Below are 13,749 nucleotides of genomic sequence, written 5' to 3' on the forward strand. Positions count from 1 at the left end.
CAACAGGAATAAAATAAAAATAAAAACCCTGAATCTCTTTAGCCTTACTTTTTTACCATCCAGATTATCTTTGGCCAGTCAGTATAAGAAGTATTCTAGGATTTGAAGATAATTGAGATCCAGTTGTCTGAAGATAGGGTGAGAATGTCCTGATCCTGATTTGAGCAGGACAGTCCTGGTTTTCATCACTACCAGTGTACTTAGTACCTCATTTCCCTCTTCAAGTGTCCCAGGTGGGATAATCAATTATTGTGTCACCTTACTTAATACATGTCCCTTCAGCTGTTTTCACAGTCATGTGTTTGGCAGTTAATCAGACTGACAATGTTTATTTAATGTTTACACTATTAAGATCGGCAAAGGCTCCAATGGCAATATTCCTTTTGTTCCCTCCCAATATTCTCCATGGGGCCTCCTATTCTTGAAGATTTTTTGTGAAGACAATTCATAATAATAATGGGTCATATTTACATGCCACTCAATGTATGTGGAGTGACGAAAATTACTCCATCAAGTAGTTTTTAATTTGAGTGCAGTTTAGGCTTCAAATTCTGTGGTTTCATGGTTATAGATGTACAAATCACATACAGCATGAGACACATTGAAAAACAAAGCCTCTCTTCATAACTTGGAAATGTCACAGTGTCTCCCAAGGACTTAAAATTTCACTTATGACTCTGCAAGGGAATCTAAAAGTCTTCATTTGTCAGTTGGTACATTCATACACCAAATAACACTACCTTAGCATGTAATTCATTTGTCCATGAAATCTTTAAAGAGGATTGTCAAACATTTCTTTGCAGTCTTTGATTTTATTGGTTTTGTGCTTCTGATGTGCCAGGAAATATAGCTGACTCTTGAGGGCAATTTTCTTTTAAAGTTTTAGGTAGCAGATGATTATAAAACCTAATTTGGCTTAGATTTACATCAGGAAGTACAGTGGCTGAAAGAGTACTTGTGAACTACATTAATAATTCTAAAATTTAAAATTAATGTATTCTGCCATCTGGAGTCTTAACTAAACATTTTTTAACATCTTTGAAATCTGCAAAGAAAATATGTCTCTTGTCAAGTAACCAGAAGCTAGTATTCAGATCAAATTTTCATTGTTCTCATGTCAGATATTGCTCAGCTTCAAACCTCCTTTGCAATCAATGTTATGCATATGTATGTTGACAGTTTTCCCATTCAGCAAGTAGATTTATAATTCCTCCTGAGACACGTTTTTGCTGCAAAGAACTAGCATCTCTATATGCATAATCACTCCCTCTTTATGTGTGCTTTTACAAAGTGAGCTGGGATACTCTTTATTTTTATGGACACATTTGAAAGCCACTGCTCTCAGCATTTGTATTAAGATTACAGTAACAAAATGTAAGAACATTCAATCAATCATTTAAGATTTAATAATCATTTACAATGTGTTAGACTATGTTAGGGACTGAGATCACAAAGATGAATATAAAATAAACCCTGTGTCTAAGAAGCTCTTAATGTAATGAGAAGGAAGATTCATTAATGAATAATTATAAAGCAATGTGAAAGGCATAGCAGTGATAAAGATATTGATTTCTTTGAAACCCCTCCCCACATCACCCCCACCACATAGACATGGGAGCATGGAAACCCTAGAGTGTAATTTGGTTCCCTCTCCTTAGAGGAGTATCCTGTGACCTAATCCCACCCTGTCTGCCCTCCACTGACTTGGGGCAGCCTTAGGGAAGCTGCAGGCCCCTCTCTGAGTATTCTCTGGACTTGAATTTGTTCAGCCCTGAAACTCACTCGAGGATTTGAATGTGTTTATTCATAGGGGGCTTATAGATCCAATTTGATGTGACATCATCCAGCTCTTATGGTAGGAAACTCAAGCTCCCAAAGGACCCCAGAAACACAACTAGAAGGTTCTCTTGACAAGGCATGACTTGGGACTATGTTAGACCCTAGTGGTCGGCAAACTGCGGCTCATGAGCCACATGCGGCTCTTTGGCCCCTTGAGTGTGGCTCTTCCACAAAATACCACATGCAGGCGGGCATGTACAGTGCGATTGAAACTTCGTGGCCCATGTGCAGAAGTCGGTATTTTGTGGAAGAGCCACACTCAAGGGGCCAAAGAGCCGCATGTGGCTCCCGAGCCGCAGTTTGCCGACCACTAGGAGATAGGAAGAACAAGATCTTGAGGGTTCAGGTGATTGTAAAGCGGGTGGTGGAAAGTTGTATATCAACTGGATCAGTTGGGTATTTGTTCAGAATGGGACCTTCTAGGTTCTATTGAATTTGACCCTCTTCACATCAGTCCAAGTGGCATTTTTGACAACAGGGTCATGGTTCCAAGCTCTTTTTTATACAGTTGGCAGTTCTGATTCTGTCCTGTCAGCCCTTTCCCCATTCCTAAGTCTACTCATATTCAGACTCTCTCTCCCACAGTAGACTAGAGAAAGTACATTTCATCTCTTGTAATTAAGGGTGCCTTTCATAAAGATTTCTCATATAAAGAAGTAGCTAAAGCTCCTGGCTTGATAGAACAAGGTCCTCAGCAGAAGCAAGGCTGCTTGTTAAGGAATATTCTGGCTCTTCTGGCAGGAAGCCATTCTCCTTTCAGAAAAAAATATCAGCCTGTACCTGAACGCCCGGTCAAAGACACAGTTCTTCATTCAGTCAGCAGCATGGAATATCTGTATTCAGGGTGCTTTGGCCTTGAACTGACTGCGGACCAGCTGCTGTCAAATATACATCAGGGCAAATTAATATCTGCAGAAGCCAGGCTATAGACTAGAACAGTGCAGGTCAACAATGACCTTTTTACTAATCCAAGGTGATGTATAGGCTGTAAAGTTATATAACAAGGTTTTTGTATAAAATGCATTCCATTTAAAGGACTCATATAATTTTTATCTATCTTTGGTGATAAAGGTCTTTTTATTAAGGGTGATAGATGGTTATTTTATTTTTAATGTTCTTGTCAAGACAAAAGGTGGGCAATTTTATGTTGGTTCTACAAATTTTGAGGGAAAGTTTTGCTGCTCCATGAGTCACTCAGGTTTGGAAACCACTGACCTGAGCCTGGTACACAACTATTCGCTAGAGCTTTCTTAACTTCAGCACTTTTGACATTTATGCCAGCTACTTCTTTGGGCAGGGGTTGTCCTGTGCATTGTAGGATGTTTAGCAGCACTACTAGGTGCCATTAACAACCCTCCCCACCCAGGTGCAACAATAAAAAATGTCTCCAAGTATTGGCAAATGTCTCAGGGTGGGTTGGAGTAGGGTAGGCAGGGGCTGTGGTCAAAAACTTTTAAAGTTACTGTTCCAGAGACATTGTACCTTTTATTATATTCATTTTTTCCTCATAAATTTTTTATTGCATTAAATGACTAGTCTTGGAAAATTGCATGGTGGCCATAAATAAATGCAGGTAGCAAGGAGAACAAAGGCTATATAAAGGTTATGTTTATTATACCTTGATTATTTTTTGTCTCACAGAGATGCTGTAAGGCTTAATTAGTATTGACAAAGTATTTAAAAATACCAAACTAAAACTTTTGTAAATAGATACAATATTATTACACATGATAATGTTTTGCCTTTATATGGCATTATTGTTCACTTGAGATTCTCAATGCATTGATTCATTTGTTTCCTCAGTATATGATTTTCAGTTCATCTCAGGGAAATGGATAACACAATTTAGTGTTCACTTGACATAATATAAAGTCAGGGAATTAATTTAATCTCAAATTTCCTTTATAATACCCTGATCATTATTACTGTATCCTTATATAGAATACATATATATTTAGTACATAGTACATATATTGTATTTAAAATATAAAAATTAAAAATATAGTATATTTAATAAAACTTTTGATATTTTCTATTCTATATTACTATATGTTATATATTTTATAATTTTTAAACACATATATTTCTCTTTGCTAGGCTGTCAGCCTCGTAGAAATAGGAGGAGGTCTAAGCCTTCAGTTGTGTGTCTCTTGGAGGCTACAGGCTGTGGGCACATTATTCACGGGCAGCCTACAGGCATTAGGGAATGCTAGTTGCATTAGCTTAGTCCTCTAAGGAAACACTTTCATTATAGATTTATCTTTTCAGTGCTGGGCTTTTGGCTGTTATTGAGATTGCTATAAGAAAAGAAACATATCTGTATTTTTTGTAATAATCCAGTTATAATACAACTTAAAACATATGGTGGGATAATCAGAACTGCATTCTGACTTTCATGAACACTGTCTTTGCCTTCATGGGTCCCTTCCTTTATAAAAAAATGTTAAAAATTATAGTTTATAACTGCTTTGGTATAAAGATGGATATAATTCCAGCTGGGTTATATTCTTCTTTTTCTTATTTAAAAAGAATTGAAACACTCTGGGGGCCCCTGAAAAGCATGACATGTTCTGGCACTGTGCCTCAGGTACCCAATAAAGAGATGGGCCCTGGGAGTAATACACTGAAGTGTTAGTTGGCGCTTTCCCCCTTAATTCCTATGCTCTTAAGGAAGTGTTCTAGTTGTATTGCTTCAGGTAAGAATGACCCAGCAGGCAACACAGCCAAATTCCTGAATTTGGGGTTCAAAAGTTTAGACCTTAGGATGACAACCTAGATTTGGAAGAATAGATGAAAAGGTGGGCTATCTGTCCCAGAATAGATGAAGAATGTATGGACTGAAGATAGAGGAGGCAGAGATGTTGAGAACGTGTGAATTTGTTCAGGATCCCAAATTTGAATTAAGACTTTGGGAATCCTAGAGCAGAGCAGGTGGACTTATCGCTGCCTCGGCCTCTATCTCCAGGGTAATGTCTGCACAGCTGTCTGAAGGACAGGGCTCCTATGTCCTCCATGGTCAGGATGGGTAGGTACATGAAGCACCTACCTGCTTGGTGGGACAGTATCTGAGTTTCTAGAAACCCTGGATGGTGGGGGACACTAGAAAGTTTTTGGTAGGCTAGTGAGTGGCACCCTGTGTCTCAGTGCCAGACTATACAAACATCTGTGTGGCAGGACCAGGAAGGCATAGCAGAGATCTGCATGGATCCATAACAGAAAACCACAGGGGAATGTTTCCACAAATGCTACCAAGAAGAGACAATGATAACAAAGATGGATTCTTGGCATGGGGGAACCACATGGACCATTTAGAGCTGAAAGGACTCCTGAACTGACCAAGACTAATGTTTTCCAACTGGAAAGTGAGAGCTTTGTTAAATTATGGAAATTAAGTTTAATTATGGAAAAATTACATTGTGATTCTTATATACCAGAATCTTTCAAGCCTGATTCATATTCACTGTACATAGATATTTATAGAGCTTTACAGTATTTGAAGGACCTTCTGTATTTTTTCATTTTAATTCTAATAAAAATCTAAAAAGGTACTGGTATTTGTTTCTGTTCTCATTTTCCATATGAAGCAAGAGGGTTAAATAACTTGCCTAAGGTCACACAGCTTGGACCTGGATTAGCAAAGACTCAAACGCATGGCCTTATTACCTCTACCACCCCTGGTTCTTGATGTTGTTCAATATACCCACTAAGGACTTTCATGAGAGCTTTCTGTCAGTCTCAAAAATGCTGGTATTGTACCAATATGCTTTTAGTGTTTTTAAATTAATGCTCAGTTGTGAGGAAGGCAAGAGAGCTGGAACTCTGCCACTTCAATCTGGGCTTCCTGCTGTTGTATTCTCTGCATAACTCTGCTCCCAGTTCTCAGAGGTGGAGAGGTAAGGTGTAATTTGAATGCAGTGCAAAGGCCAAGATGAGGGCTGGTTCCTAAAGGACCTCCTAACTTGGACACTGAGTGCCCCATCGAGGTGAATGGATGCTGTTCTGTTTCCACAGTCCTGTGACCACACTCAGCATGTTGTAGACTTTTCTTAATTGTATGTTGTTCTTGCCACATTATGAGCAAGTGAAGGCAGGGACTACATCAGGCTTGCTTTCCATTGCATCCCCTGTACCTAGCAAAATGCCTGGCATGTAGTAGGTACTTAAAAATACATGCTTAATGAAGGGACAATTGAAGGGACAGATAGGTAGAGAAATTTTGGATACCTCAGTGTCCATTACACAATTCTAGCCCTGTATCCCTTAATTGCAAGTTCACTTCTGAGGGGTGCTTGGGTTCTGCTTCCTTTGTCTTACCCAAGAAAGCTTTATAAAAATAGCTACTTCTCTTGCAGGCTACTTCACCTCTTCTTTCTTCTCTATCTTCAAATTTCTCCCTTATTATTTCTAACCAGTCTTTTAGACAAGATGTTTGGAATATTTTTTCTTGTTCCATTTACATGTTTTAAGAACTGTTTTTTTCTATCTTATGTTTAATTGTCAGTTTCTTTTAAACCCTCTTTAGAAACAGGAGCACATGTTATAAATTCATATGAGCAAATACTTTCTGTTCTCTCTCATTTTGAAAAAAAATTATAATTAAAATTCATGGTGGGAAAAATTTCTAAAGTGGCAAGTTGCCTTTCTAAGATATTACCATGTCTTATTTTAGAATTTACTTTTGGTAACTAATCTACATTATTAAATAAGATTCACTTCATTGGAGTCACTGAATAATTGCTGCTTGCTAAGTATTGTTTTGTGATATTAGTTTTACCACATATGCCAAGTTGTTTTTAAGAAGTAGCCTCAGTATTAATCAAAAAGAGATGGAAAATATATGTCATAAATCTAGTAAATTTGTAATTAAAATAATTTCACAAATATAGTCCATTTTTATTGGATACTTTTTTTAAAGGTTAAATGCAGTACATGATAAATAAGCTTTATCTCTTAACAGATTCTTACTTTTTTCTTAAGGCACCGCAACAGAGAAGCTTACCCCAAAGATTATGATATTGAGGGTCCTGAGAAAATTAAAAAACTGTGTGATTCAACATATCGGAGGCTTGGAACTGATGAACCCCAAGTGAGTAGTTGCTGGTAATTTCTGTAAGCCTGGAATCTTCCCCCTTGTGAAGAATGAAAAGTAAAGGGAGGAGCCCTTTGCTGGTGCCATCCTCTTAGCTATGTTAGTTACTTAGGCACGTGATTTAATCACTGTGTGCTTCAGTGACCTTACCTTAAACACGTGTATACTTCAAAAGGTTATTGGAAAAATAAAATGAGATAAAACAAGTAAAATGCTTACCTCAGCCTGGCACAGACCAAGTGCTCCAGGAATGATTACTGTTGTTATACTTTTGCTGCACCTGCGGCATCTTGCTAGGTGTCTGCTTTGACCTTCACAATAACCATGTGAAGTAGGTATTATCTTGATTATAGATGGGTAGGATCTCCTAGAGCAGTGATGGCGAACCTATGACACGAGTGTGAGAGGTGACACACGAACTCATTTTTTTTGGTTGATTTTTCTTTGTTAAATGGCATTTAAATATATAAAATAAATATCAAAAATATAAGTCTTTGTTTTACTATGGTTGCAAATATCAAAAAATGTCTATATGTGACACGGCACCAGAGTTAAGTTAGGGTTTTTCAAAATGCTGACACGCCGAGCTCAAAAGGTTCGCCATCACTGTCCTAGAGGTAAAGCAACTTTCTCAAAGTCACACAGTTAGGGAGTGGAAGACTTAGATTTCAGTTCTATTTGTACTTATGGTGGCGGAGTTGTGAGTAATTAAAACATGCTACTATCCTTATAATATTTGTACACCCGTTACAAAAAGAATATTCATTTCATTGCATCAGTAATTTGTGTTTGAACTGCTTTTGTGGGTTATTGCTTGGCTATTTAGATGTCTACCCAATCAGTATGAGGCAGGAACTCAACTTCACAAAGACCTCTAAATTGTGTCCTACAATGCTAAGAGCTTTGGGCAAGTTGAAGAACTAATTCAGCCTTAATAGGATGGCCTTGGAGCCTGAAGAGCTGATAATTTGGCATGGGCAAATGTGAATGTGTTGAAAAAACTAGGTTTATATCACATTCTGCCCTCAAAGGCTGGCCTAGTTTGAAATAGGTCAGGTCCAGGAAGGAAGATCCACACTTATACATTAGAAATGGTTCTAGAAGATTCTCAGTTCTCCAGGATGATAGAAATAAATTAGCTTTGCAGGGCCCAGACTGTTACCTCCCTTCCTTGTATAGTTCAATTGATGGAGTAATAAGGATAGTCTGGAAAATGGGACTTATTATAAAGATACAATTGCTGGATATGGAACCAAGAAATTTAAAAGAACCAAGACAGCAAGACAGTCTCTTCCATCCTCTCTCTCTCTCTCTCTCTCTCTCTCTCTCTCTCTCTCTCTCTCTCTCACAAGCACACAGAGTCTCTCTTGGCATCTCTGTTTCTCTCTGCTCAGTTGTGCTCTTTCCTCACAGCTCAGTTCTCAGGGGAATTCTGATGTTTTCATCAGTTTCCACCCCACCCTCTTGCCTTTGCACCAGGCTGTCTCTTTGGCCGTTAGCTCACACATGGATAGAGCTCTTTAGTCTAGTACCTAACTCTATCAGTGGTCACTCTCTCCCACTCTCCCAAATCCAGTTTAACCTTGCTTTCTTGAGCACAGGGCTATAGTCAGGACAAGAGCGAGTGGAAAAGGCAGGCATTGCCTGGCATGCACTTAGACGGTTTTTTTTTGTTTTGTTTTGTTTTTACCTTGAAAAACATTTATTTTTTATTTCTAAGTGAAAATGTTTTTGGTCTCTGGATTGTTGGAGGAAGCAAGATGAAGTGAAGTATGAGGTGTAAGAACCACAACATTCATTCCTTATATTCCATGCATTATAGTAGTCAACCCTCAGGTTTAATATATGATACATAAATATTAACCTTCTCTCTGACGTTTGTTCATGGTCATTGAAAACTTGTCCTTCTTTTACCAGATTTGCTGTATGTATTAGATAGGAAGAAAAATAGACCAAGGAGTCACTATTTCTGATGAAACTGCTATTCCCATGTCTTAATAGTAGGTTACATTTTTCTCTATAGATTATTTTTAAATATATAAAGCACTTGCTCATTCATCTTGTTCCTTGCTATTCTCAAACAAAGTTATAAAGTTGACAAGAAAGATATTATTTCAGTTCTAAACCTAGATTCACTTATTTCAAATGGCTCACCCAAGGTCCCAGGTATATAAAAAGAAGGAGGGGATACAGAGTCTCCATACCTTCCTGTGTCAGGTGGGATGCTAGATGTGGCAGGAGGATGGATGAGTTTCTCTTCCTCTTGTCACAGATTTTGATGGAGGTCTAAATACTAGAACACTCTAGATATTTGGCAAGAGCCAAATGTCCAAAAGCAAGATGTTGGACTACCTAAGCAGGAGCTGTAAAAGATTATAAACTAGGTGAGGCCAGTATGAACGGTTATGTCTTTGAAGACTAGAGTCCAAGAGTTGAAAGAGGATTTATTTAGTTGTGGGTTGTATGTCTCTCCTTCCACAGTTGAGAGGTATTTCAAGGGAACCACTCAGAGAGATTAATAGGTGTGTCCTGTAATTTAGAGGACATAGAGTCCAGGTATATGACATATGCCTGAGAATCTAAAGCTGAGAGGCCATGCTTGGTCTGGCAGAGCAGCGGGTGGGAGTGTTTGGGGAGAAGCAGTCCTTGAAGTGGGATGTTGGTCAAGGATATATGAGTGTGTGAATTTACCTGTGGACTCGTTGGAGAGAATCGGCCAGAGCACACTTGAGAAGGCTGCTTAGAGTAGGAGCAGGGGGTGGAGAGACCGAGCACAGCAGACCCATCAGATACTCAAGGCTTGGAAAGAGGAGTTACAATCAACCGGGAGGAGCTTTGCCTGCTTCCAGCAAGCTACAGTTGGAGGCCCTTGTAAGACAGCCCCTGGAAACAATTACAATTGTGCCGCCTGAGAGCAGTCAATTTTGAATGTCCTATAAGCCCAGGACCACCAGCACAGGTCAAGAGAGTAAGGGCCATTTAACACTGTGCCTCATCTCTTCCCATCGGCCAGACCTAGGAGGGGCCTGGGAGTTGGGGGAAATAGAAGAGAGAAGCCTGGAAAGGAAACAGCAGTGGAACAAGGCCCCACCCACTGCAGGCTTCCAGGCCTAAAGCAGCCCTGAGCTGGGAAGGTGGGGACCTTAAATCTAATCAGTTAGAAGTGATTACTTCACTGGACTGGAAAATTTCATAGCTACAATGAGATCCTTCTTGAGATTGAGGGGCCCAAAAAAGCTATGGGACTTGCTTAAAATTTCCAACAAGTCAAAGGAAAGAGCTAGCTATCCATGTGGGATTTAAGGGGCAGCTTGATTAAAATCAAATTGCTTAATGATCACATTCTATCGATGGAATAGAATCAATTCAATAAGATGGTTACATGAACAGTGCCTCATTTCATCTCTGGAAAAACTCCCCAGGCAGGTACCACACGTGGCCCACATTGTGTAGATGGGGACACTGAGGCCACGTGAAGCTTTATCACTTATTCAAAGTCTAACAGCTGGCAAGTATATTAAAAATTAAAATCCATTTATTTCCCTACTGGTTCCAAAGTCTAAGATCGTAAATACTTCCCCAAATTCCCTTTTAAAATGCCATGTTGCTCCACTCTTAGTCCTTTTAAACACCTGACAGTATGTACTCCTTGCAGAAAATGAGCCTGGTTACTTTTTTGCTCTCGCTTGGGTATTGTATACACCTTACTGCATATGTTAGGGCTTTGATTTCCTACATCTTAACTACCACCTCTGTCCTGTTTCCCAAATTATGTCTACATATGTGCTGGCCAGCCCTATTCCCATCTGCTTTTCCTCCTGAATGCCTTCGTAGCATTTTTTTTTTTTTTTGTCAGCATTGTTGCTGAGTGGTTGCTTCTTATGTGTACCAGCATTTCTGTTTAGCTGACTGAAGGTTTCCTTGCCCTTAACTGCTACTACTGGGCCGAATGTGCACGTTGGCTTTTTGTAAAGATATTTAAGATGAGACTTTCTTTGTCTATATTATGGCCGAGACTCCAAAAGGTCAAGAACAAAACCACAGTCTCATGTACCCAAGTGAAATATTAGGCCACTGAGGTGAAACCCTCAAAGAAGATGGTGTTCTTAGGCCACCACACATATGCAGAGTATAAGAGGATTGAAATTCAGGAAACCAAAAGAGGAGCTGTGAGTAGAGAACAGGTTTGGGAAAAGGTGTACTGTAAGTCTTATCTGGAAACATACCCCTCTGGTTTCACTTGTGCATAATGGATTTCCTACCCCAATACCCTCAGGCTTCAGGAGGCTGTGTGGGACCCTGGGAGATGCAGATCCACAGGGGAGCAGTAATTCAAGCCACTGGAGTTTCTCTGGTTGTCTTATTATTCTAAGTGACTATAGTATAGTCACTATACGAAATAGCATTTTAAACTACCGTATTTTTTTTTTTTTGTATTTTATTTGGATTTTTTTCAGGTGCTACGGGGCTATAACAGAGTGAGCCCCATGCAAATTAAACTGATCAGGGGTACTTTTATCATTGTTTGTTCATTTGTAAAGTCTCACCCAAGGATCCTCACAACACTACCAAAGGCCCTGTCATAATCACAGTCAGACTGCTTCTGAGGAAGTGGTGCATGTCCTGTAAACTCAGAAGGATTTATTTAAGATATATTTTTATTGATTTCAGAAAGGAAGGCAGAGGGAGAGAGAGATGGAAATATCAATGATGAGAGAAAGTCATTCATCAGCTGTCTCCTGCATGCCCTCTACTGGGGATGGAGCCCACAACTCGGGCATGTGCACTGGGAATGGATCCATGATCTCTTGGTTCGTGGGTCGAAGCTCAACTGTTGAGCCACACTGGCCGGGCTCAGAAGGATTTTAAGTACAAGCACATCTGATGCTGTCAAAGAAAAGCAAATAATTGTATTAAACAAATTTTCTTATACAGTTAATGAATTAATGCCAAGGCTTTTTTGGAACTGACAGGACCACATTGATGAGCACATTAGGTTAATATTAGTAAAGGGTGTCCCAAAATTCACACAAGAAGTAATTTTGATAGAAAACACAGGTTTATAATTAAAAATAGTACATTTTTTTTATTGATTCATAAAGTGTACAGTATAGGGTTATGTACGGAATAGCATACCGGCTAAATGGCCTTCACGGCTTTGCTGGCACATACCCACTCTTTTGTTGAAATTTTCCATGACCGTTTTGCATGACCCTCAGCAACACTCTCACGAACTGCTTCAATGTTTTGTGTTGAATGACTTGTTGAAGGACGGCCAGAGTGTTTAAAATCACTAATTGATCCAGTTTCCCTAAATTTTTTAATTAATCTCTTCACAGTTGATGAAGTTAAATCACTATTCCGACCATATTTTGCATGAAAATTTCGAACTGTAGCTGCCAAACCTTCATTATTTTAAAAATATTGCTCAACAATGAAAACACGTTGTTCTTTCATGTAGCACTCCATTTTTAATAACCCTGAACTGTCAGCTGTCATGCTTTTTTTTTTTCCAATGGCAACACTTTATGGTACAAATGGCATAAAATTCAAATCTTGCGTGAATTTTGGGACACCCTTTATTAGCAGTATTGCAGTCATTTTACACTTCAAAATAGCAAATAAAGAATAGTACAGAAGTATGCTAATATTCATTTTATGAATAAAGAATAGCCAATGGGGCCTCAAATTTGGCATTTAAAAATTAATGACCCTAAAAAGAATATAAAGAAATATAATTACACTGGATCTGAGAAATCCAATTCTCATTTATTTAATAGGCTCAGGTGTGTTTTTCTTTGTTTGGCACAGTAGAATGGTGTTTTGACCACATAGTCTTAGAGATGCTTGTATTCGGATCTAAGTACCTGAAAGAGTCATATAGATGAAATTCTTGTAAATGGAATAATTTTAAATGTCACTGTGAAAGAACAACTTAAATCAGGAGAAAGGAAGTTGTTTGGGGGTAGTGGATTGTTGAGTCTTGTCATGCTTCCTGTCTCCATTATCTCTGAGCTTGGAGTTGATGCCATTGGTTCCAGCCTTTTTAACCTGGAAGTACTTTGGATTGTCTTCTCCAGTATTAATTGGCACAATTGAATCTACCTTTCCTGTTTCAGGACTTCTGTATCAATTTTGGCCCGCTGAGTGTACCTTCCTTGTTGTCTGCTGCAGCTATGGGTTTATTCTAGCAAATATCTTCTCTGCCATTCCTAGGGGTTTGGGACAGGAATGAAAGTAGGTGTCCACCATTTTATCCCATCACTCCCCTTCATAACTCTTCTTCTGTATCAAAAATCAGGCCCAAATTTAACTTTAGAGAAACTTGGATTTAATTTTTCATGTACATTAATTTTCTTAAGCAAGAACAAATGGAGCTAAAAATGTGCAATCACACACACACACACACACACACACACACACACACACACACCCCTACTGTTTATCTATTTATCCTACTTTATGGAGTTAGTTTTTTCTCAATCCCTGGATAAAATCTGTGCAGTTTCTATCATTTTTATGGTCAATTTTTATGTCTATTGGCCACATTTCAATAATTAAAATATATAATCAAAATTATGAATTTCATTTAAATTTACATCTTTTCCCTGCCGTCATTTAGAGTCGGCAGCAGGCCAGAGGTCTGCAGAGGGAAATATGTGGGCAGGGCAGGGTTAACTGTTTTTCTGTTTCTTCATTTCTCTGCTCCTCCTTCCTTCTCTCAGACAACTAGACAGCTAAAAAGCTCTCATGGGGTAACTTTACTAATATTAATCACTTAACTGAGACCACTATTGTGACAAGACTGTTTTGTTATCTGA

General features: G+C 38.8%; 1 protein-coding gene across 2 annotated transcripts in view; it reads left to right on the plus strand.

The window, feature by feature from the left end:
- Positions 1 to 13,749, plus strand: part of CFAP95 (cilia and flagella associated protein 95) — a gene marked incomplete at its 5' end in the record, with an annotated part of 82,036 nt that overhangs the window by 26,925 nt on the left and 41,362 nt on the right. For both annotated transcript variants that reach the window (XM_081103878.1, XM_081103879.1), the window contains one exon: positions 6,817 to 6,925. Coding sequence is in view for 1 of the 2 variants with exons in the window: in XM_081103879.1 (XP_080960005.1) it covers positions 6,817 to 6,925 (109 nt within the window). The remainder of the gene's footprint in view (positions 1 to 6,816; positions 6,926 to 13,749) is intronic.

Source organism: Myotis nattereri (genome assembly GCF_964212035.1).
Source record: "Myotis nattereri genome assembly, chromosome: 12".
Classification (NCBI taxonomy): Eukaryota; Metazoa; Chordata; class Mammalia; order Chiroptera; family Vespertilionidae; genus Myotis; species Myotis nattereri.